Source organism: Schistocerca nitens, chromosome 2 (assembly GCF_023898315.1).
Source record: "Schistocerca nitens isolate TAMUIC-IGC-003100 chromosome 2, iqSchNite1.1, whole genome shotgun sequence".
Taxonomy (NCBI): Eukaryota; Metazoa; Arthropoda; class Insecta; order Orthoptera; family Acrididae; genus Schistocerca; species Schistocerca nitens.
The window spans coordinates 545,587,853-545,613,973 of NC_064615.1; the positions used below are offsets into that span (position 1 = coordinate 545,587,853).

The following is a 26,121-nucleotide window of genomic DNA, read 5'->3' on the forward strand; positions in this document are numbered from 1 at the left end:
TCCTCTACTGTTTGCTCAATATACAGATTGAATAACATCGGGGAGAGGCTACAACCCTGTCTCACTCCTTTCCCAACCACTGCTTCCCTTTCATGACCCACGACTCTTATAACTGCCATCTGGTTTCTGTACAAATTGTAAATAGCCTTTCGCCCCCTGTATTTTACCCCTGCCACCTTCAGAATTTGAAAGAGAGTATTCAAGTTAACGTTGTCAAAAGCTTTCTCTCAGTCTACAAATGCTAGAAACGTAGGTTTGCCTTTCCTTAATCTTTCTTCTAAGATAAGTCGTAAGGTCAGTATTGCCTCACGTGTTCCAGTATTTATACGGAATCCAAACTGATCTTCCCCGCGGTCCGCTTCTACTAGTTTTTCCATTCGTCTGTAAAGAATTCGCGTTAGTATTTTGCAGCTGTGACTTATTAAACTGATAGTTCGGTAATTTTCACATCTGTCAACATCTGCTTTCTTCGGGATTGGAATTATTATATTCTTCTTGAAGTCTGTAGTTATTTCGCCTGTCTCATATATCTTGCTCACCAGATGGTAGAGTTTTGTCATGACTGGCTCTCCCAAGGCCATCAGTAGTTCTAATGGAATGTTGTCTGCTCCCGGGGCCTCGTTTCGACTCAGGTCGTTCAGTGCTCCGTCAAACTCTTCACGCAGTATCTTATCTCCCATTTCATCTTCATCTACATCCTCTTCCATTTCCATAATATTGTCCTCAAGTACATCGACCTTGTATAAACCCGCTATATACTCCTTCCACCCGCCGGCCGAAGTGGCCGTGCGGTTAAAGGCGCTGCAGTCTGGAACCGCAAGACCGCTACGGTCGCAGGTTCGAATCCTGCCTCGGGCATGGATGTTTGTGTTGTCCTTAGGTTAGTTAGGTTTAACTAGTTCTAAAGTTCTAGGGGACTAATGACCTCAGCAGTTGAGTCCCATAGTGCTCAGAGCCACTCCTTCCACCCTTCTGCCTTCCCTTGTTTGCTTAGAACTGGGTTGCCATCTGAGCTCTTGATAATCATACAAGTGGTTCTCTTCTCTCCAAAGGTCTCTTTAATTTTCCTGTAGGCAGTATCTATCTTACCCCTAGTGAGATAAGCCTCTACAACCTTACATTTGTCCTCTAGCCATCCCTGCTTAGCCATTTTGCACTTCCTGTCGATCTCATTTTTGAGACGTTCGTATTCCTTTTTGCCTGCTTCATTTACTGCATTTTTATATTTTCTCCTTTCATCAATTAAATTCAATATTTCTTCTGTTACCCAAGGATTTCTATTAGCCCTCGTGTTTTTACCCACTTCATCCTCTGCTGCCTTCACTACTTCATCCCTCAGAGCTACCTATTCTTCTTCTACTGTATTTCTTTCCCCCATTTCTGTCAATTGTTCCCTTATGCTCTTCCTGAAACTCTCTACAACCTCTGGTTCTTTCAGTTTATCCAGGTCCCATCTCCTTAAATTCCCATCTTTTTGCAGTTTCTTCAGTTTCAATCTGCAGTTCATAACCAATATATTGTGGTCAGAATCCACATCTGCCCCTGGAAATGTCTTACAATTTAAAACCTGTTTCCTAAATCTCTGTCTTACCATTATAATCTATTTGATACCTTTTAGTATCTCCAGGATTCTTCCAGGTATACAACCTTCTTTTATGATGCTTGAACCAAGTGTTAGCTATGATTAAGTTACGCTCTGTGCAAAATTCTACAAGGCGGCTTCCTCTTTCATTTCTTCCCCCCAATCCTTATTCACCTACTATGTTTCCTTCTCTCCCTTTTCCTACAGTCGCATTCCAGTCACCCATGACTATTAAATTTTCGTCTCCATTCACTACCTGAATAATTTCTTTTATCTCGTCATACATTTCATCAATTTCTTCATCACCTGCAGAGCTAGTTGGCATATAAACTTGTACTACTGTAGTAGGCATGGGCTTTGTGTCTATCTTGGCCACAATAATGCGTTCACTATGCTGTTAGTAGTAGCTAACCCGCACTCCTATTTTTTTATTCATTATTAAACCTACTCCTGCATTACCCCTATTTGATTTTGTATTTATAACCGTTATCACCTGACCAGAAGTCTTGTTCCTCCTGCCACCGAACTTCACTAATTCCCACTATATCTAACTTTAACCTGTCCATTTCCCTTTTCAAATTTTCTAACCTACCTGCCCGATTAAGGGATCTGACATTCCACGCTCCGATCCGTAGAACGCCAGTTGTCTTTCTCCTGATAACGACGTCCTCCTGAGTAGTCCCCGCCCGGAGATCCAAATGGGGGACTATTTTACATCCGGAATATTTTACCCAAGAGGACGCCATCATCATTTAATCATACAGTAAAGCTGCATGTCCTCGGGAAAAATTACGGCTGTAGTTTCCCCTTGCTTTCAGCCGTTCGCAGTACCAGCACAGCAAGGCCGTTTTGGTTAATGTTACAAGGCCAGATCAGTCAATCATCCAGACTGTTGCCCCTGCAACTACTGAAAAGGCTGCTGCCCCTCTTCAGGAACCACATGTTTGTCTGGCCTCTCAACAGATACCCCTCCGTTGTGGTGGCACCTACGGTACGGCCATCTGTATCGCTGAGGCACGCAAGCCTCCCCACCAACGGCAAGGTCCATGGTTCATGGGGAGCTTCACATCATGTCGCCGCAAAATACCACCAGTCCTCTTCGCAGTGGCCCCTGCGTAAGACGAAAAGGCCGTAGACGTTGGTGCTACATCGGTATTATCATAAACTCACCCGGTACACAGTTGTCCTATAGCGCAACACAGGTCTGGTCAGTCTTTCACTATAACTTTTCTGATCAAAGGAGATTTCGAAATGGAGTACCTCAGCTGAAATACCCTTAGGGTGCGAGATGACGTGGGTCCTATGAACCAAAGTACAAAGTAATTCTTCAGGTTGAGCCGGATTGTGACAACTGTGAGCCTGCAGAGAGAAGTCAGTGTGAGTAGGCTTCTTGTCAACAGCATGTCCCAACGTACCATCCACCTTCCTCCTAAAACATCAAGGAAGGGAAGGCAGCCATCCTCTTCCATATCTGTCGTGAGCCGAATAATCTAGGGAACTGAATTCATGTGCACTATAACGTCGTTGAAATTCTCTCTGCCATGAGGTCAAACAACAAAAGTATGACCTACATACAAAAAAAATCGGGCGGATTATTTGTTGTTTATCCTCATGATTGTGAGAATTTCAACGACCTGTTGCTAGGAAGCCTACTCACCTGACTTCTATCTCCAGGCTGACAGTTGTTAACATCTGCGTCAAGGTCGATACTTCTTACCTTGATTCATAGGGCTCATGTCATACCGCACTCTGAGAGCGTGTCAGCTGAGTCAGCTCATCTCGAAATCGCCTTTCGTTAGATTTGTTATAGCGAAAGACGTATCAGATGTGCGTTGCGCTGTCAGCCGACTGTGCACCGGGTGAGTGATGATATTACCGAGTTAGAACCAAAGTCTACCGCCTTTTTGTCTTATGCATGAACCTTTTCGAACAGTATTGGTCGTATATTGCGGACATACGATGTGACGTGTATTATTCGATCGGCATCTTAAATGATTGTCCTTTCAGGTCCCGAAAAGGATGATCATGGTTTGCGTGAGGCGAGTGTCTCCCGTATTCCTTGGAGTTGTGGCGTGTCTTATATTGGTCATATTGTCAGGATAGTGGAGGTCCGGTGTACTGAGCATGAGTGGCACACACACTTACAACAGGAGAGCAAATCTGCCATTGGAGAACTTCGTCCTGGGAACGTTTTGTCTATGAAATATAATAACACGGAGATTCTTGAATCTACTTCCAGCTGTTGTTCAAATTTTGCATGGATTCCGGCTGTGTCACATTTCAAAATACAGCCTGGCAGAGTTTACACTTCCCACGGTTTGCTTTTTTAACATTCATTATGGGTAGCTTCTGACGTCGGTCATTTTTGGTTTGTAATAGCGCTATTGTTTATGGTGTTGTGTGTGTGTATGTGTGTGTGTATTTTGTGTGTGTGTGTGTATGTGTTATCTTTACGTAGTTTTTGTGAAAATCTAGGCATTAAATTTAATTGCATAGCGCTTATTTGCTGTAATTTTGCCTTGACAATGGTCGTTGCCGACGACGTCACCCGGCTGCATTCTCCGAGATTTAGTGTGTCCAGTGTTATCCAAGTATTTCAACTGGCCTTAGTTGCCTTACCTAGTTGCTCCTCAGCTGCTTTCCGTATTTGATCTCTCAAAGCTACTCATTCGTCTACCACAGTCTTCCTTTCCGCTGTTCATCTCAACTGTTGCCTAATGCTCCCTCTGAAACTTTCAACAAATGTACTATGGTAAACAACTGCACGTGGATGTCTCTTATTGTTTATTCCTTGTCCTTGCAACTGCTCAAAAAAATCTGCTGCCATTCTACAGGAACAAGACGTTTGTCTGGCTTCACAACAGATACGTATCAAATGTGGATGCAGCTTTGGTACAGCAATCTGTATCGCTATGGCACCCAAGCCACCCCACTAAAGGCATTGTTGACGTTTGAAGGTGTGTGTGACGGGGGGGGGGGGGGGGGGGAGGTCTTCAGATAGACAATCGCGTATATAGCGTATTTCAGTCAATCAGTGTATCTCACCCTCAAGTGTCTTAAGGAATCTGGCGTATCGAGGTCTTTCCCAAGTATACACCGTTTGTCACGTTTCTTAACCAAGAGCCAAGAATGACGAAATTATCCACTGTGCAAAATTCAACCAGGCCACTTCCTTATTCATTCCTTTCCCCAAGACCGCATCCCTCTGCTACTTTCCTTCTCTTTGTTTTTGTACTTGCTAATTCGAGCCCTCAACCACATTTTCATCCTACGTAACTATCTCAATAGTTTCTTTTAACTCATCATGCATTTCTTATACCTCTTCATCACCTGAGGAGCTGGTGATCTAGAAAATTCTACTACAGTAGTATGTGTGGGCTTCGTGTCTATTTTGGCTACGATAATCCGTTCAAAATTCTGTTCATATTAGCTTACCAGCATTACTGTTTCCTTATTCATTGTTAAACACTCATTTTTTACCACAATTTGATTTTGTATTTATTAACCTGCATTTACCCGACCAAAAATTCTCTTCATGCAACAAACTTCACTGATTCGAATAATATCCAATTCCAGCCTATCCATTTCACTTTTCTAAATTTTTCAATTTGAGGGCGGCGGATCTAATAGAAAATATAATATAAAACTCCACTGTATTTTACAAGAGCCCCAAAAGTATTTTTGCGGTCAGCCAGAGAGTGATGGTGAACATAGGGACCAAGGCTTCCGTATGGAAGTCCACGTTCTTCTTGTGCTCACTGAAACAAATGTTTCTACTCTCTATGTACTCAGCGGGATCAGAAACTATGATTATGAATATAAGTTTTCAGTTCTAACTAATTCACATATTCGCTAAATGTCACAAGAACAAACATAGTTATATTCCTGATAGTAATAACGTCCCCATCATAAAAGCACTATGAGCAGTTCAGAGGCGACCTCTGCGGTAAGTGCCAATGAAATGGTCTCCCTCCTGACTTCTGATCATCAAAGTTAATTGTGTTGTTGTTGTTGTGGTCTTCAGTCCTAAGACTGGTTTGATGCAGCTCTCCATGCTAATCTATCCTGTGCAAGCTTCTTCATCTCCCAGTACCTACTGCAACCTACATCCTTCTGAATCTGCTTAGTGTATTCATCTCTTGGTCTCCCCCTACGATTTTTACCCTCCACGCTGCCCTCCAATACTAAATTGGTGATTCCTTGATGCCTCAAAACATGTCCTACCAACCGATCCCTTCTTCTGGTCAAGTTGTGCCACAAACTCCTCTTCTCCCCAATCCTATTCAGTACCTCCTCATTAGTTATGTGATCTACCCATCTAATCTTCAGCATTCTTCTGTAGCACCACATTTCGAAAGCTTCTATTCTCTTCTTGTCCAAACTGGTTATCGTCCATGTTTCACTTCCATACATGGCTACACTCCATACAAATACTTTCAGAAATGACTTCCTGACACTTAAATCTATACTCGATGTTAACAAATTTCTCTTCTTCAGAAACGCTTTCCTTGCCATTGCCAGTCTACATTTTATATCCTCTCTACTTCGACCATCATCAGTTATTTTGCTCCCCAAATAGCAAAACTCCTTTACTACTTTAAGTGTTTCATTTCCTAATCTAATACCCTCAACATCACCCGACTTAATTCGACTACATTCCATTATCCTCGTTTTGCTTTTGTTGATGTTCATCTTATATCCTCCTTTCAAGACACTGTCCATTCCGTTCAACTGCTCTTCCAAGTCCTTTGCTGTCTCTGACAGAATTACAATGTCATCGGCGAACCTCAAATTTTTTATTTCTTCTCCATAGATTTTAATACCTACTCCGAATTTTTCTTTTGTTTCCTTTACTGCTTGCTCAATATACAGATTGAATAACATCGGGGAGAGGCTACAACCCTGTCTTACTCCCTTCCCAACCACTGCTTCCCTTTCATGTCCCTCGACTCTTATAACTGCCATCTGGTTTCTGTCCAATTTGTAAATAGCCTTTCGCTCCCTGTATTTTACCCCTGCCACCTTTAGAATTTGAAAGAGAGTATTCCAGTGAACATTGTCAAAAGCTTTCCCTAAGTCTACAAATGCTAGAAACGTAGGGTTGCCTTTCCTTAATCTTTCTTCTAAGGTAAGTCGTAAGGTCAGTATTGCCTCACGTGTTCCAGTATTTCTACGGAATCCAAACTGATCTTCCCCGAGGTCGGCTTCTACTAGTTTTTCCATTCGTCTGTAAAGATTTCGTGTTAGTATTTTGCAACTGTGGCTTATTAAACTGATAGTTCGGTAATTCTCACATCTGTCAACACCTGATTTCTTTGGGATTGGAATTATTATATTCTTCTTGAAGTCTGAGGGTATTTCGCCTATTTCATACATCTTGCTCACCAGATGGTAGAGTTTTGTCAGGACTGGCTCTCCCAAGGCCGTCAATAGTTCCAATGGAATGTTGTCTACTCTGGGGGCCTTGTTTCGACTCAGGTCTTTCAGTGCTCTGTCAAACTCTTCACGTAGTATCGTATCTCCCATTTCATCTTCAACTACATTCTCTTCCATTTCCATAATATTGTCCTCAACTACATCGCCCTTGTATAGACCCTCTATATACTCCTTCCACCTTTCTGCCTTCCCTTCTTTGCTTAGAACTGGGTTGCCATCTGAGCTCTTGATATTCATACAAGTGGTTCTCTTCTCTCCAAAGGTCTCTTTAATTTTTCTGTCGGCAGTATCTATCTTACCCCTAGTGAGATAAGCCTCTACATCCTTACATTTGTCCTCTAGCCATCCCTGCTTAGCCATTTTGCACTTCCTGTCGATCTCATTTTTGAGACGTTTGTATTCCTTTTTGCCTGCTTCATTTACTGCATTTTTATATTTTCTCCTTTCATCAATTAAATTCAATATTTCTTCTGTTACCCAAGGATTTCTATTAGCCCTCGTGTTTTTACCCACTTGATCCTCTGCTGCCTTCACTACTTCATCCTTCAAAGCTACCCATTCTTCTTCTACTGTATTTCTTTCCGCCATTCCTGTCAATTGTTCCCTTATGCCCTCTCTGAAACTCTGTACAACCTTTGGTTCTTTCAGTTTATCCAGGTCCCATCTCCTTAAATTCCCACATTTTTGCAGTTTCTTCAGTTATATCTACAGGTCATAACCAATATATTGTGGTCAGAATCCACATCTGCCCCTGGAAATTTCTTACAATTTAAAACCTGGTTTCTAAATCTCTGTCTTACCATTATATAATCTATCTGATACCTTTTAGTATCTCCAGGGTTCTTCCATGTATACAACCTTCTATCATGATTCTTAAACCAAGTGTTAGCTATGATTAACTTGTGCTCTGTGCAAAATTCTACCAGGCGGCTTCCTCTTTCATTTCTTAGCCCCAATCCACATTCACCTACTACGTTTCCTTCTCTCCCTTTTCCTACAGTCGCATTCCAGTCACCCATGACTATTAAATTTTCGTCTCCCTTCACTGTCTGAATAATTTCTTTTATTTCATCATACATTTCTTCAATTTCTTCGTCATCTGCAGAGCTAGTTGGCATATAAACTTGTACTACTGTAGTAGGTGTGGGCTTCGTATCTATCTTGGCCACAATAATGCGTTCACTAAGCTGAATGTAGTAGCTTACCCGCGTTCCTATTTTCCTATTCATTATTAAACCTACTCCTGCATTACCCCTATTTGACTTTGTGTTTATAACCCTGTGGTCACCTGACCAGAAGTCTTGTTCCTCCTGCCACCGAACTTCACTAATTCCCACTATATCTAACTTTAACCTATCCATTTCCCTTTTCAAATTTTCTAACCTACCTGCCCGATTAAGGGATCTGACATTCCACGCTCCGATCCGTAGAACGCCAGTTTTCTTTCTCCTGATAACGACATCCTCTTGAGTAGTCCCCACCCCGAGATCCGAATGGGTGACTATTTTACCTCCGGAATATTTTACCCAAGAGGACGCCATCATCATTTAATCATACAGTAAAGCTGCATGCCCTCGGGAAAAATTACGGCCGTAGTTTCCCCTTGCTTTCAGCCGTTCGCAGTACCAGCGCAGCAAGGCCGTTTTGGTTATTGTTACAAGGCCAGATCAGTCAATCATCCAGATTGTTGCCCCTGCAACTACTGAAAAGGCTGCTGCCCCTCTTCAGGAACCACACGTTTGTCTGGCCTCTCAACAGATACCCCTCCGTTGTGGTTGTACCTACGGTACGGCTATCTGCATCGCTGAGGCACGCAAGCCTCCCCACCAATGGCAAGGTCCATGGTTCATGGGGGGGGGGGGGGGGGAGGAAAGTTAATTGCTCGTCACGAAAGTGGAAAATTATCTCACCACTCGCCACTTGTTAACGTCAAGGGTGATATCTAAGTGATCCAGGACGATGTACAGTCCTCGAGAGTTCACTTTCTATTTTCTGACTGTGAGGTCACACGCGACGCAGAGTATGCCAGCGTTTGATTGACGCGAACAGATTGATTGCTGGGTGCCATGAGTCTCCCTCACTGCCTCCAGTCCGTATTTATACAGGATAGTCGGAAATTCCCGTTACAAACTTCTAGGACATGTAGAGGGCAGTGAGTACATAACATTTTGAATAGGAACCCACGACCAGAAACGTATCTTTCCGTTCTACGACAGTTTCAATGCAGATGATAATCTCATTCACACCCACCTGAGGAATGTACTTAGGCGTGACCCAGCACAATTGTTGCTATCCATTTGAAAAGAATATTGACTCGTACCGTTATTACTTAAGCATTTACATTACAACTTACACCTTATGGTTTACATTGGTCGACAAAAACCAGAATCCAGCATCTACGGTACCAGCCGCAACGTACCGATACAACAGCGGCTCGATGTGGCGACCACCAGCGTTGTTACATACATTGTACCTCCGATGCAAGTTCTGGTACACTCTCTCCATCCCACCCGGTGTCTCTTGAATGTCTTGTGCAGCGGCCAGAACTCGTGCCAGCAGATCTTCGTCTTTACAGTTGTCTCATAAATTAGGCTCTTCATACGACCCCACAAGAAGTAGTCCATAGGGGTTAAATCCGGTTGGACGACCACGACCTATCCATCTTTCACTATACCGTCTGTTGAGATGTCTCCGGTCAGCCAGTGAAAATTGATGTGGTGCTCCATCAAACTGAAAGCACATATCCTAGCGGACATTCAATGGCACAGCTTCCAAGAACGGGTCCATTACGTGACGTAGGAAGACCAAATATGCGGGACACTTGATCTTGGATGGAAGGAGGTATGGTCCAATCACATGACCGTCCAGAATACCTGCCTACACGTTAATTCCAAACCTGTCTTGAAATCCCTGAACATGCGTGGCATGAGGATTTTCGTCCACCCAGAATTGGCTATTTCGAGCATTCAGATCGCAATCCCTTGTGAACCTACATTCATCTGTGAAGAGAACTCGACGTGGAAACAGGGGCGCGTCGATGCAACGGTGCTGGAACCATGTGCAGAAGGTGACGCGTTGTGGAATGTCTGCTGGACCCATAGCGTGTACCCTTTGTAAGTGGTACGGATGTAATAGTTACTCATGCAGGATGCCCAAGAAGTTACTGTGACTATCAGCCATTGCACGCGCAATTGTTCGCGAACTCGTTGACGGGCTATCTTCAATGCGACGCAGTACACCTTCTTCAAATTCGGGAGTGCGGCGTCGCCATGGAGCACCACAGTCCTGCCTCCTCGCGGTGTAGGTACCCGGTTCTCGCAGCCGTTTGTAACTTGGGCAGACAGTTTGTGCGATGGAGTGTGACGGTGTGGAAAACGTTCCTGGTACAACTGACTAGCATCTCTTCCGTCACCTCCAGCTTCGCCGTGCACAAGGAGCATGTCTGTGAATTCCGGAAAAGTGTACTGCACCGTGTTTCCTCTATCGGTGATGCACAGGTATTGATTGACTCGGTCTCACAGCAATGGAATAGAGGGAGACGCCGTGACGTCACAGCTGCGAAGCTATGTGAAGCCGAGGGTAGCCATCTCAATCGGACCAAAACATTGCTGCTGTAAACTTGTGTGCTTAGGTTTGTCGCTCGCTTTTGGAAGGATTTTGCGCTATTATGGTGACTTGTGTGGTGTTCGGATGTACGACTCGTTCTGATTGTGATGCGAAATCGAAGGAAATAACATTTCATGTGTAAGTTGTCTTGTTAAGTGTGATTTTACAACTTCATTGTGAATGAACGTGTGCTACATCGGTACTTGTACTATAGCGCGTTTTTCTCCTGTATGATTTCAGATTTCCTAAAAATGAAAGTCGGAAAGCTCTGTGGGAGAATGCCGTGAGGAGGAAGAATTGGCGTGCGTCTAAATGGAGCACTGTATGTTCTCAGCATTTCCGAGAAGAGGACATAGACCGAACTTCCCTTTCAACAGTAAGGCTCCGAGAAAATGCTGTACCATCAGTTTTCCCTACACACCCAAAACATTTGCAAAAGGTATGTTAATTCAAAGAATTAAGTTATTAGTTGTCAAGTTTACGTTTCAGTATAATACGTACGTATCGTCGATAATCGAAGTGTTTTGTAACTCACTTCGTCTTCATCATGTACCAAATTAAAAGCTAACACTACATTAACTGGCGTAAAGTATAGGCCTAAACAGGACACTGTGTAGATTTGCCATTCTATGTACCGTATTTCAGTAAATATTGGTGGTAATGAACAGTGTTTCCCAGCAGTGTAACGTAACTGAAATGTCCCAGTACGTATTACAAACAAGATGTATTTATGGGGCTTTGGAGGGAGGGTATAGCTAACTTAGTTTTCAGTTTCTATTATTTAGTTTGTGATACACGTTTATTACTGATTTAACAAAATTGTATCGTTTACATTGAAGACTAGCTATTCGTAATATTACGTTAAAAACTATTTTTAATCAGAAGAAACGCGGAATATCGCCTTTACGAGATTTTATTTTAATCAAAAACTTTGAAACAACCAATCTGATGACGTTACATGCGTATATGGTGCAATTAGCGACTGTAATACACGCAGTGCTATAGCACACTGGCAGTGTTTTGGTCAGAGTGTCATGGCAGCGAGCCACACCCCCATGACTTCAAAACATAGTACGGCTGGGATACGTAGCGCCAACTCCCCTTATTCTTACCTCCATGCTCACAGCAAAGCGGACAATAAGTGACATCTGGGCATCGTTTGACGTTGTACACGTCATCGTGTCTACCCTCTTGCATACCAGGACAAGGAACTCTGAGACGTTTCTCATGCCCCAAGCAGACGTTGACGACGTACACATCTGAACTGAAACTGTAGTAGAAAGGAAACGATACTATTCCGGACATGGGTTCCTATTCATAATGTTCTGTACTCACTACCCTCTACATGTCCTTGAGTTTGTAACGGGAATTTCCGACCACCCTGTATATGGGCGCAACGGACGGCCAATCGGAACAGCTGCCGTCATTCGCTCTAAGCCTAGGTAGAAGCACCTACATGGCCGCCTTCTCTGACACACGCTATTTTATAACACTGCTGCATATCACTTTCCTATCTTCGTAATTTTTATTTGAATGGAATTAGACTGGATTAGAACACAGAAGAAGTCTTAGCTTGGCTACATTTAAACTTTGCCGGCTAAAATTTTTAGAACGCAATCTGCAGTAGAACATCACCTCTGAACTACTTCTTTAAGAGTCCTTGTATATATTGTTATTTACATCAACATCTTGAAAGTTTCATATCTTTATTATTTAGTTGATGTAGTCAAGTGCTGTAATCAGAACTTTCTACCAATAATATAAGTAACACTTAAGTTATTACAAGTAAAGACTTTTTGCTCCTTATTTAGTTTTTAGTAAATTACTTACAGAGTATTAGAGGTAGCTTCCTGAAGAAAGTTTGTACATCAAATTGGAGCTTCATATGAATGTTCAATTTTCTGAGTCTAATATTTAGCTCCTTAAATTTTTCGTAAAAAGGCCGCTTCTGACCAAAATATTGCTCCGATCAAATCGAGACTTGTAACAGTTGATTTTGACATGCATTTGCGCAGTCTGAAGTGTTTTTGGCTTTCTGGGTTTATTATTTAGGGCCACTTGTGTTTTTCTTAAAACTATGTATTTCGTGACGTACATTCATGGGTCATTCTGAGATTTCAAAGTTTTGGAAAATCTACCTTAATTTTTAGTTTCATTCTTAGATTATAGCATAATACTTTGTATGCTATGCGCAGCCGCGTTATGAAGACATGGCGCTAGTAGCAGTGAACTGGGATGAGTCCCAGCACATTCTCTCGCCTGTGTTTCTCTCAAATGATATGGTGCTTGTTTCGACACATTGCCCCACGTTAACTTTTGTAAACAAAAACATTTTTTAACAAAATTAAATATTAGAAACAAGGGATGTAGCTATAGTTGACATCTTTTAAATGAAGTTAATTGTTGGGAAATTTTCCTTAATACTACACTCAAACAATAACTACATATACCGGTATATTCATAGAAAAACATTAGATAACGGATTTTTACAAATTATGTATGTAAATTACATAGAAACATAAAATAAAATTTTCGATTATTACAAATTCGGTTTTTTGATTTAGACTTTTCAGTCTTTATCGGAAAGAGAAAAACAAGAACATTTAGTTTTAAAGTACTCATTTAATCACAATCGTAGGTACAAAAGACGGAGTCCATACGAACCACTTTCAGTAGAATATTACAGGTGGAGATTGGGAAGTTACTGTGATATCCTTCTCGATTAGCAAAGACTAATTGAAGGCTTCACTGTAGATCAGGTCCTTTGCACTTCCTTTTCAACTACGGCTTGTAGTGTTTGTTCTAAGCTTACGTCTAAGGGAGGACCAAACCCATTCTACAATTTATTTTACATCTATTTTTTTTTAAAAAAAAAGCTTTTGGGAAGTTACCACAAAGTATTCCTCTATTTTTAATTTAGTATTTGGAAAATTGTTATTAACGTTCTAGAAATTATTATTGGCAATACGTTAGCTCATAAAATTGTAACGTTTTACTTCATTATTGAATTACAAGCTTTGCAGTTTTTATTCTCTTGTTTTTTTAACCATAACTATTATGCTATGAAATGCAACATAGAATTCCTTTTATTAGTTACATTTTGGGATACTTCGCAATTTACTTTATTATTTTGGATGATGCTTTACTTTGAAAATTGAATAAAATTTGTAAGGTCTATCAACTTGTTGCTCAATTATCATATGGGTTAGTATGCAAAAAAATTCATTTCTCAGTAGCACTTAGTGTGCTTTGTTGTACATAAAATTAGAAAGCTTTTTTTATTATTACATTCCATACCCTACAACCTGCGTTTCTTAACACACTCGTACCTGTATTTCGTTGTCTGTATTTATCTGTTAATTGACCGTCTGCCTTAAGCAAGATAACGCGTTTTTCAAACCTTTTTTACGAGACGTTTGGGAGTTAGTCATCAATTTTCCACCTTCTCAAATCATATGCCAGCCTACTGATTTCATTACTCCTATTTCTCTCCGTTTACCCTTATCGATTTATTTCCACACTTCTTTCCCTGTTTCATCTCCATCAGCCTACTGACCTCATTATTTCCGTATACTTTTGGTGTGATCCTCGCACCACTTCCCCATATCTCTTTTAGTTAGTATCAAAACGTTATTCCTGTCTCTAGTGGCACTGTTTTAGTACCCTTTCCTACCTTCAGACAACCTTACTCCAAAATGGAAATTATTAATTGATGCCGAGTTTATAATTTCAGAAATTTTCAGGTTCAGTTACTTCCCTTAAAGCAAAGTATTCCGTATTTCAGAGTAGCTAATCAATTTTAGTGGATATCTTTCAGTATTTATTTAATTTCGCCATTATTTTTCTATAATTGGTGATCAAAAATCGTCCACTGTTATCTTGACATTTAGAATTCTCACATTCTCTCGTAAATCATTGTTCGGTTATTGTCATTTTTGGGAATCATTCTTGCTCACTGGAAAGGATTACAAACTAATAGCATATGTACAACATGAAGACATATTTTCCATAATATTCCTTATTTGCTATGGTATGACAGAAAGAATGAAACTTGAAATGGAAAACAGGACGCCAGACTGTTTATTTGCCATAAAGTGTCAGACTCCCTACCGAAATTAGTTGCTATCGTTTCTGAATCGCTTCAAATCTACAGTGTTTCGTAGACCTAGATCTTTCTTACTTTTCGGGTATTCTGAACGGTATGCGTTTGAATGAGGCTTATCTACTATCCTGAATGGTCCTTGATAAACATGCATTAAATTTTTTATTTCTGCTGAATTTTTCTAAGATTTTTCTTTAGTTCACCAGTGCTAAAACTAATGGGGAAAGCTTTTCCTTTATGCCTTCTTCTTCTATCCAAAGCTCTTTCACATATGTTTGCCCTAGCTTGTTCCTTCTTCTCATCTATAGAGCTTTGAGATAGGACTGGAAAATCAAGCATGCTTGAAAGGATGTTGTGGGATTCCTGAGTAAGCATTAGTTCACAATCAGCAAAGCCTGTGGCATCGTGTTTCATATTGTTGATGATTTCTTAAAAGATTTTGATATGATCGGCTCATGTCGAATGTTTCCTGTCTCAGTAAGTCCTATACGGTCGGTCTACCTCACTCATTAATCGCTCGTTCATATTTCCATGTGGAAAATACGCCGAGATCCTTATATGGCGAATTGCGGCCTTTTGTACATATTCCTTAAATTTTTCAGATACAAATTGAGGACCGTTATGCGACAAGAGACTCTTCGGCTTTTCAGCTTTTCCAAAACAGTCATTTTCCAACTTGTCTGCCAGCGTTTTGGCATTAGCCCTCTTTATTGGATAGTGTTTGAAGTACTTGCTAAAACCATAAGTTACCACAAACACATTGGTACATCTTCCTTTAGGTGTCGGGAGGGGGTCAAAAATATCGGGTGCACATAATTCCAGGGTTTCACTTGGTTTTACATTGCGCATGTCTCCCTGCACTATACTATTTACTGCATGTACCATGTAACAATCAAACAGAATGCTGGCCTTCTTCCTTCTCTGCAACGCATGTTATCGAAAATGACTTTCTTAACGTAGCAGTGCATTTGTTGGACCCATAATGGGCATAAAGTAGATGCACATAATCCGTCAGCAGATCCACATGTTATGAAGGAAAATATATTCTCTAATCTGCTGAATCTAACTTTTTCTTCGGAATAAGATTTCAATATGTAGGTGATAACACTGCGCTACCTTTGGATTGTTAGGAACTCCAAAATGGCTTTTGACTGACCTCAGCTGATCGTCTTCATTTTGCTCCTCTCTTAAGTTTTTGCATTCCTTATTCAATGCACTTTCCTCCTTGAGTTCATCTATAGCGAACATGCACACTTCATTCCGATCTGCTAACGTAATTTCTGATCCCTTACCTAACTCAGCATTTCTTGATAGTCCCTCTGCTACTATATTGTTGTTCCCTTGTATGTATTTAATCTCAAGAGAGAACTGCATGAAAGCACGTAACCCACCTCGCTAGTCTTAGATGTCTCAGTTTGCAAGCCTTTAAAGACGTAAGAATCTTGTGATCACTATAGATTATCATCTTGTGCCGGAACAAACAATGCTCAAACTTTTACGTACCTAACACGACGGCCAGAGCCTCTAATTCAGATATTCCATACTTACGCTTAGAATGTTGCAGTGAACGACTCGAAAACGACTCTTGTTTAGATTTGAAACACCTCTACTGCAATATTATAACCACTTGCGTCAACTAACGTGTGAAAGGGATTCGGAAAATTTGGATGAAACAACACCAGACAATTCGTCAAACAGATTCTAAATTTCTTCAAAAGCGGATTATCACTCTTTCGTCCGAACCCAAGGGTTAATCTTCTTCAAAAAGTGCAGTAAATGAAGTGTATGAAACAAGTGATCTTTAACAAAACGGCGGTAGAATCCGAATAAACCGAACATTGACCTGAGCTACATTTTATTTTCGGGCACCTTAGACTTTTCAGTAACGGGTAATTTGGAAGGATCAGGTAATGTTCCTCCCCTGCTAATTTCGTGACAAAAAATTTTGTCTATTACACACTCAGTCTTTTTAACTTTAATTTCATACCTTCTTTTTCTATAGCTTCTAGCACCGTGTCTAGTAGACGGATATGTTCTTCTCATGTGGGAGTTGCCTACATTATATCATTACATAAGTAGTTACCTCATCTAACTATTCCTGTCCCGATACGTGAGCCATTACTCTTACAAAAGCACACATATAAATATTTAATCCAAATGGGACTACTTTATAACGGTGGGACACTCCTTCATACAAAAAAGCTGTGTACTGACGTGCCTTTTCGGCAGGGGCAAATTCCAATAGCCACAAGTCATCTCAATAGATGTAAGATGCCTAACTCTTCGGAACTTTTGTATCAGTTTCTGCATATTTTGGGGACGGTAACTCTTCCTTATGACAATTTCATTTTGCTAGCGCCTCCGTCATGCTTGGGCACAACAAGAACAGGATTATAATATTCACTAACTTCTTGTTCAATGTCACCCCATGCCAACAGCCGCTGAATTTCTCTTTTAACAGCTTGTTTTCATGAAACATTTATCTGGTAAGGTTTCTTAAAAATACGTGCCTTGGCTTTACAATGAAAGGGCACACATATCCTTTAACTTTATTAGGCGTATTTAAAGTAAATTGTGGTGAGTGGTTAATATATCCCTTAATTCTGTTCTCTGTTCATCAGAAATTCGATTTGTTGACTGTACCTTTTGCCTTTGTCTCTACTTGGATATAGTTCCTTTCTGCATTAGCATCTTGCACATTATTACCCAATTCAGTATCCTCCTCAAGTGTCCCTTATTCCTCATTACCGTAATAGGCTTTCCTTGCTTCAATATTACTATGTAATTTCGGTGAAAGGTTCTTTAATTACTTGAGCATCAGTTAATGTTAACACTTAGTGGTTCTGATCAAAATCAACTCTTCACTGCTCTTCACTTGTTAAGAGACCTGTACCTAATAATATCTCGACACTTAAACCGAGCACGATTGAACAAGGATGATTTATTATTTTGTCACTGCTTCGTGCTGTACTGATCTAGAAACTTTTCAAGTAGCGCGTCTTATTCTTAAACCACTTACTTTCATGACAGTTAATTCATTCTTATTAAGAATAGAATCAAAGGATGTTTGGGACAAAGCACTTGCTTCGCTACCACTATCAAGAAGACAACGCAATGTTACTCCTGAGACGTTAGTTTTTACAACTGGGTGAATTATTCTAGTCTGAACAGCTTTCTCACAAACATATTCTAATGAATGAGATTTTCACTCCGCAGCAGAGAGTGCGCTGATATCAAACTTCCTGACAGATTAAAACTGTGTGCCGGACCGAGACTCGAACTCGAACTCTGCTGCCGAGTGAAAATCTCATTCTGGAAACTTCCCACCGGCTGTGGCTAAGCCATGTCTCCGCAATATCCTTTCTTTCAGGAGTGCTAGTTCTGCAAGGTTCGCAAGAGAGCTTCTGTAAATTGGGAAAGTAGGAGACGAGGTACTGGCAGAAGTAAACCTGTGAGGACAAAGCGTGAGTCGTGGTTGGGTAGCTCAGATGGTAGAGCACTTGCCTGCGAAAAGCAAAGGTCCCGAGTTCGAGTCTCGGTCAGGCACACAATTTTAATCCGTCAGGAAGTTTCATCTTCTAATGAATCCTTTTCAGTCTGTTTCTGTCTAAAGTAATTTAGTTCAGTTGCAAGTACGTTCACAGTTATGTTCATGGGATCATCAATGTCTGCAGTATCAACTGCCTTTTCCAACATGTCCACCAATTTTACATCAGAGCTCTTGACAATTCCCTCTACTTTCGTTTGCGGCTCGTCAGCTATACTACTCTCTACCTCTGAGCACAGCATTGTCATCTGTAAAACTACCGTCGGCTTTTACAGATTGTCCGAGTCAATAGAGCTACTAGGTTCCATGACCTCATTATTATTGCTGCCCACCTCATCCATCAACTCCTACTCCTCAAAACCTTGTAAAACAGAATCTATTTCCTCTACTGAAACTTTAGCCTTCAAATTGTCAGCATTGTCGGAGAAGTAAGGCTTTACGTCATCTTCGTCCTTATCTGGTTCAAACATGTTCATTCCTTCCTCCCTTTTATCTATAACGTTTGCCTTTTCCTCCTTGACCCCTTGTCCATAATGCTGTCAACTATATAATGAGACTGACTTGGCTCATCACTGGTACTGTCTGTTCTTATTTCTTATCTGTATGCGTGTGAAGACTGATTGTGATTTGTGTTTTCGTTACTGGCTGTGTTACTGTTTCCGCCTGGTGAGCTTAAGTTTCCTCATCGACGGGAGCTACTTTCCCTCACGCGGAATCAAATAGGACAATGCGCATTATTTTCATTTCTACCTTCGTCATAATAATTATTGCGGAAACGAGGTAGCTGTCTAACCCCTCTTCTTCTACCACGGCCTCGACCACGATAATTTGATATTGTATTCTGAACCTCCATGCTTCCAACATTAACGTCCTGTTGTCATTATTTCTGCTGTTTACATGATTGTTAGAAGGACTGTTATTGTTTTGCACCTGTTCCTCAGCAGCAGCTACTCTTTCTACTCGCTACAAATGTTCAGTGAACCTATCCACATATCTCTAGGTACGGAGATGATTCTTTCCTGAAGGTAGAAAGGCAGCTTACCTCCTAGTCTCATGATAATCATTTCCGGTTTCATCTTTTCTGTCAGATGCGACCGCCGTGAAATGCACTTTCTAGAGAAATATTTTACTGCCTCATGACCTGGAGAAAACTTATTACCATCCCAGTACTCTCTCAAGGCATTGATTTCTTTGTTGTGTGACCAGTACTCATTAAGAAACGCAGTTTTAAAATCAGAAAGAGTTCTTTCTATTACGTAAGCTGAGTATATGCCGACAAATTTCTTGTTATGAAAAATATATTTTCTCTCGTTCCGACCCTGCGTTAGGTAAAACATCCTCATAATCATTCCAGAACTCCAATGGGGAATTTGTTTTTATGGATAAAAACGTAAAAACTGACGACATCTGATGAAAGTGGTGTCAACTGAAGGATCAAGATATATAGTACGAGGTGCATTCAAGTTCTAAGGCATCCGATTTTTTTTCTCCGGACTGGAAAGAGATAGAAACATGCGCATTGTTTTAAAATGAGGCCACGTTCATTGTCAATTCGTCCCAGAGATGGCAGCACCGTACGGCAGATGGAATTTTACCGCCAGCGGCGAGAATGAGAACTGTTTTAAATACTTAAAATGGCGACGTTCGCCTTACTTGAACAGTGCGCAATCATTCGTTTTCTGAATTTGCATGGTGTGAAACCAATTGAAATTCATCAGCAGTCGAAGGAGACATGTGGTGATGGAGTTATGGATGTGTCGAAAGTGCGTTCGTTGGTGCGACAGTTTAATGAAGGCAGAACATCGTGTGACAACAAACCGAAACAACCTCGGGCTTGCACAAGCCGGTCTGACGACATGATCGAGAAAGTGGAGAGAATTGTTTTGGGGGATCGCCGAATGACTGTTGAACAGATCGCCTCCAGAGTTGGCATTTCTGTGGGTTCTGTGCACACAATCCTGCATGACGACCTGAAATTGCGAAAAGTGTCATCCAGGTGGGTGCCACGAATGCTGACGGACGACCACATGGCTGCCCGTGTGGCATGTTGCCAAGCAATGTTGACGAGCAACAACAGCGTGAATGGGACTTTGTTTTCGTCGGTTGTGACAATGGATGAGACGTGGATGCCATTTTTCAATCCAGAAACAAAGCGCCAGTCATCTCAATGGAAGCACACAGATTCACTGCCACCAAAAAAATTTCGGGTAACCACCAGTTCTGAAACAATGATGGTGTCCATGTTCTGGGACAGCGAGGGCGTAATCCTTACCCATTGCGTTCCAAAGGGCACTACGGTAACAGGTGCATCCTACGAAAATGTTTTGAAGAACAAATTCCTTCCTGCACTGCAACAGAAACGTCCAGGGAGGGCTGCACATGTGCTGTTTCACCAAGACAACGCACCCGCTCATCGAGCTATCGTTACGCAACAGTTTCTTCGTGATTACAACTTTGAAGTGATTCCTCATGCTCCCTACTCACCTGACCTGGCTCCTAGTGACTTTTGGCTTTTTCCCACAATGAAAGACACTCTCGGTGGCCGCACATTCACCAACCTTGCTGCTATTGCCTCAGCGATTTTCCAGTGGTCAAAACAGACTCCTAAAGAAGCCTTCGCCGCTGCCATGGAATCATGGCGTCAGCGTTGTGAAAAATGTGTACGTCTGCAGGGCGATTACGTCGAGAAGTAACGCCAGTTTCATCGATTTCGGGTGAGTACTTAATTAGAAAAAAAATCGGAGGCCTTAGAACTTGAATGCACCTTGTAGAATTACAAGAACTGCAACAAGTTATTCTATTTTCTGTGTTAGTACTACTAGAATGTAGGTCTTCTACTTGCAGTTCTACTACTTACACTCCATCATAAAATCTTATATCAAGATCCTCATATAATTTCACACAATCAGATTTTACTCTCTTAATATGTTTTTGACAAACATGTACTTTAGTACTTACTTCTTCAAATCGATTAGAGCAAAGCCTGGATTCATTGCCTATTCTTTCCGACAACCCCCCTTCCATAAGTTCACTTCCAACTTTGAAATCTTCCTTAACTTCGCTAATTTCGCTTTTGAAATTACTACCAATGTATTTCGCAGATGCCCTAATGTGACTTCACATCATGGTGGCTAGCATCAATTTACTACTGGATTCAGTCTTACTGTTCAGTTCTTTATAATGCGATTCAAGTTTAGCAAACTGTAATTGCATCCAATTTGCCACCTCTACATTGCCGCTTGGCATTTCTAGCGGTTTTAAAGACGTTTCTAGCATTCCATGACTTGGCTAACTTTCAGAAATACTGAAGTAAATTTCATTGTCTAATAACTCTATGTATTCTGATTTTTCTTTTACCTCTACTTCAATTATTTCGTCATCAGAAAATGGTTCTAACACTGCAGTAACAATGAAACTCATTTCAGATTCCACTTTCAACAAATCACAGTCGTATTTCAGATTTATAACTTTGACGGAACCATTCTCATCAATTTAACGTAATTGCTTGACCTCGAAGAACGATGTAGGCGCGTAGTATGAGCGAACGTGATGCGACAGGTCGCGACGTAATTCAGGCAACAGCAGCGTTTGTGGCGATGATGTAGGTAGCTCGCAGGTCCACGCAGCTCCGTGATGACGCACTGCCTTTTTCGAACCTCAGAGCCGGTGGTTTTCGCAAAAGTGGAAAATTATCCCTCCACTTGCCACCCGGCTTTGTTAACATTTCGGGTGACACACAAACAGTTACTTCTGAAATCTAAGCGATCGAGGACGGAGTACAGTCCTCGTGAGTTCACTTTCTGTTTGTACCGAAAACACGAATTTGATAGCAGCCTCACCGTGACGTCATCCGAGAGACAGCGTATGCCGACGTTTGACTGAAGCCAACAGACTGATATCTGTGTGCGAAGGGTCTCCCTCACTGCATCCAGGGCGTATTTATATATGGACGCAACGGACGCTCGAACGGAACACCTGCTGTCATCCGTTCTCTAAGCCCGGGTAGAAGAATCTAAAAGGCCACTTCTTCGGACACATTTTATAACACTGTTGCGTGTCAATTTACAACCTTCGTAATTATTCTGAATGAATGGAGTTAAATTGGCTTTAAATACAGAAAAATACTTAGCTTCATTGCACTTAAACGTTGCCGGCTGGAATACTTAAAATGGAATCGACAGTAAAACAAGACCTCCGAACTACCTCTTTTAGAGTCCTTTCATTGTTTGTTACTTAAATCAAAGTCTTGAAACTTGTTGCAACTTTATTATTTAGTGGATGTAATCAAGTGCTGTAATAAGAACTATCTATCATTAATATATATATGGTAATTAACGTATTACAAATAATGACTTTTTTCCAGTTTTAGGTTTTAGTAAATTACATGTAAACCATTAGAGATAGCTTAATTAAGTCACATTGTCAGTGTTTTTATATCAAACTGAAGCTTCATAGGAATTTTAATATTTCTCAGTCTAATATTTACCCCCTTCTGTGTATCGTAAAATGTCGATTTTCACCAAAACATTGCTCCGATCGAGTGTAGACTTGTAACAGTTGATTTTGACCCACATTTTCACGTTATGAACAGTTTTTGCTTTTCTAGCTTTATTATTTACAGCAAATTGTTTCTTTTTCTTAAAGCAATGTATTTGGTGGCAGATATTCATTTGTTCTTTCTGAGATATAACAATTTTAACATTAATCTACTGAAGCATTTGTTGCCAAAGTTTGGAAAAGGTACTTTAATTTTTAATTTCATTCTTAGATTATGGCTCAATGCTTTGTATGCTACGCTCAAACGAGTTATGATGACGTGGCGGTAGTAGCAGTGAACTGGTGTAAGTCCCGGCACACTCGTTGGCCTCTGTATCTCGCAACTGGTACAGCGCTTGTTTCGCCATATATCCTACCTGCCTGATTAAGACATTTAACATTGCATGCTACAATCCATAGAACGCCAAACGGTTTTTGCTGATGATGACATCCTTCTGAGTAGTCCTTGCCCAGAGATCCTAATGGGGCACTATTGTACTTCTGGAATATTTTACCCAAGAGGATGTTATCATCAGTTAGAGCAGTAGAGAATCAGTAGAGGAGCATTCCCTTGGGAAAAATTTCAGCTGTCATTTCCACTTGCTTCTAGCTGTTCACAGTACCAACTCACCAAGTCCACTTTGGTTGACGATACAAGGTCAGATTAGTGAATCATCGAGACTGTGGCCTCTGCAACTACAGAGAAGGTTGCTGCCCCTCTTCAGGAACCACACGTTTGTCTGGACCACCTACAGATCCCCATCAGATGTGGTTGTTCTTGGGGATCAGCTATCTGTATCACCAAGGCATACAAGTCACCCCACCAACGGCAACGTCAACAGTTCATGCAGTTGGAGTAGCCATTCATGTGTATCAAGTATTTTTGTCAACCGTCACAAACTTGTATGGAGTATCTCACCCTCGTTCCATGCAAACTTCTCTTTCATGTAAGGACAGTGACTTACGATTCATATACTGGGTGGTTATAATTAAACTTTCCCAACTGAACACGTATGATATGGAAACTAATTATCATACGAGTACCAAACTTGGTCGCATTAATGTCCAGTGTATGGGGTACATGATTTCCATGCGCCACAGCGCCACCGTCCAGTTCCAATTATGATCAGCAGATGCCGTGATCAGTCATAGTGCCACACACCTGACCAGTCGCAGTGTAATAGTTGACGTGTCAACTTGAGCGTGGACAAAAGGAGCAGGGCCTTATATTTGAATCTCTACTATCAAAACAAAAGTAATGTTGCAGCTTTACTTCGAAAATATCGCCGGCTGTAAGGATTACAGAAGAGTCATCTTTTTGCACCTGCTCTGTGGAGCATAATGAAGAATTTCTAATCAACTGGAGTACAGGGCGTCGCTCTGGGAGGAGTCCAACGAAAAGTTGCATCACAGGTGGTTGATAAAATCACTGCACGCAATTCCCGAACGTCAGACAGTGCGCGTGCAGTGTGACGACAGTTGAAAATCCCGTGGTCCACTGTACGGAAGGTGCTTCCAACCATTCTCAAACTGTATCTGTACAAGATCCATATCGTACTGCAGCTTGCTTCGTAGAAAGCACAGCGACGTATATACTTTGCTTTTCACTTTCTCTCAAGGACTGAAGTATACAAGGGCTGGTCCTGGACTATCCCGTAGACAGTTGAAGCTCCTTTTTCTCTGATGGCTGAGGTGGACACACAGAACTGCTAAGTGTGGGGATCTTCACCTCCAGTCGCTGTGCATGAAATTTCTATGTATGGTGGACGTGTTACTGTACGTTGTGGCTTCATGGCTACGTTCGTCATTGGTCCATTCTTTTTTGAACAGGATGGCGCTGAAGGACCAAAGACGTGCAGTGTAGGTGGCCATCGCTACTGCTATATGCTCCGCCAGTATGTCTTACCCGTCCCACAGGAGAGAGACGGATTTAACACAACAGTTTTTGAGCAAGATGGGCCCCATTGCACATCGCTCATGAAGTCCACCTGCTTCTTCGAAACAAATTTGGAAACGATCGAATTATCAGCCAGTTGTTTCCAAATGCTTGGCCGGCACTATCACCCGATCTCAGTCCTTGTGATTTCTGATTGTGGGGCTATCTGAACGACAGGGTTTACCAGGGAAACATTTACACATGTGCTGATTTGAGGCGCAGCAGATTAAGAGAGGTAAGCAGCATACCTACGGATATGCTTTGTTCTGATATGAAGAATGCAATCCTGCCCTTTCAGACTCTTCTGTACACCGATGTGTGCCATTTTGAGACTCTTTTCTAGCAGTAATGGTAACGGTATGTAATGGTAAGATATACTGTAACAGCTTATTAAAAGTGTTTCAATTGCATTGATTCTGCATTATTTTTCTTCCCTGTGTCCATGCATTTATGCTACGAAGTTTGGTACTCATACGGTAATTAGTTTCCGTGTCACAACGTGATAAAAATGTTTAACTACAGCCACCCAGTGTTATTGTTTTACTTTTATGGATCGACGGTGGAGATACTCCGTTCGTCCTAGTGAAGTTTGACTAAATGACACGGTACATACGGCTGTTAGCTCCCACCTTGAGCAATGGTCTTGTTTTGTAGCCGTTTAGGATTAAGAGTTATTGTACTACATGCTCTCAACAGCTATTTAAAACACTCAGTGTATACTTCTAATATCATGCCTGCTGAGATTCACCCACTTAACATGATCTCCCTTTCGGCTCAGTTGGGGGGAGTCGCCGACTCGCCAAAGTTCTGGACGAAATGTTGAAAACAGTTCACCAAGACGACAAAACCTCTCAGTATTTTTCTTGTGCTTGGACACTGGAGACTGATGGATGGCTTTGCTGCTTTCGTGGTCTATCCTTACACTGTTGTTTATTGGCTAATCTTGCCAAGTGGAGGCAACATAATACTTGCCCTTCTTGGTCTGGGGGTAACGTCTTTGTCTAGTAACCAAAACGTCCTTGGTCCCGGTTGCGAAACGCATCACTGCTTACATCTTGATTAATAACAGCATTGGCGACCGAAGACTTCTGGCATAATAAGTCAAGGAGGGGGGAAGAGCGGACACAGGTTCAGGGCACTTTCTTGACCTGGGGATGCGAAAATGCCCCTAAAGGCAGAAGAATCACCCATGATCAACAGCATGAGGGTGCGGAAGGCAATGGAAACCACTGCATTAGAGACCATAAATTGTAGAGACAGGACATCAAATTAGTCAAAAGGAATTAGTCGGAAAAAAATGCAGAGGTTCTCATCATTTTGCTATAAATTATATCATCTAACTAACAGAGCACATTCCAGAATTTTAAATCTCACAA

The 26,121-nt window shown here is 41.4% G+C and overlaps 1 protein-coding gene across 1 annotated transcript in view; it reads left to right on the forward strand.

The window, feature by feature from the left end:
- Positions 1–10,089: 10,089 nt before the first annotated feature.
- LOC126236534 (uncharacterized) overlaps positions 10,090–26,121 on the forward strand; it is a 152,420-nt gene continuing 136,388 nt past the window's right edge. The window contains exon 1 of the mRNA XM_049945905.1: positions 10,090–11,063. Within this exon, the coding sequence (XP_049801862.1) occupies positions 10,937–11,063 (127 nt within the window). The 5' untranslated portion in view covers positions 10,090–10,936. The remainder of the gene's footprint in view (positions 11,064–26,121) is intronic.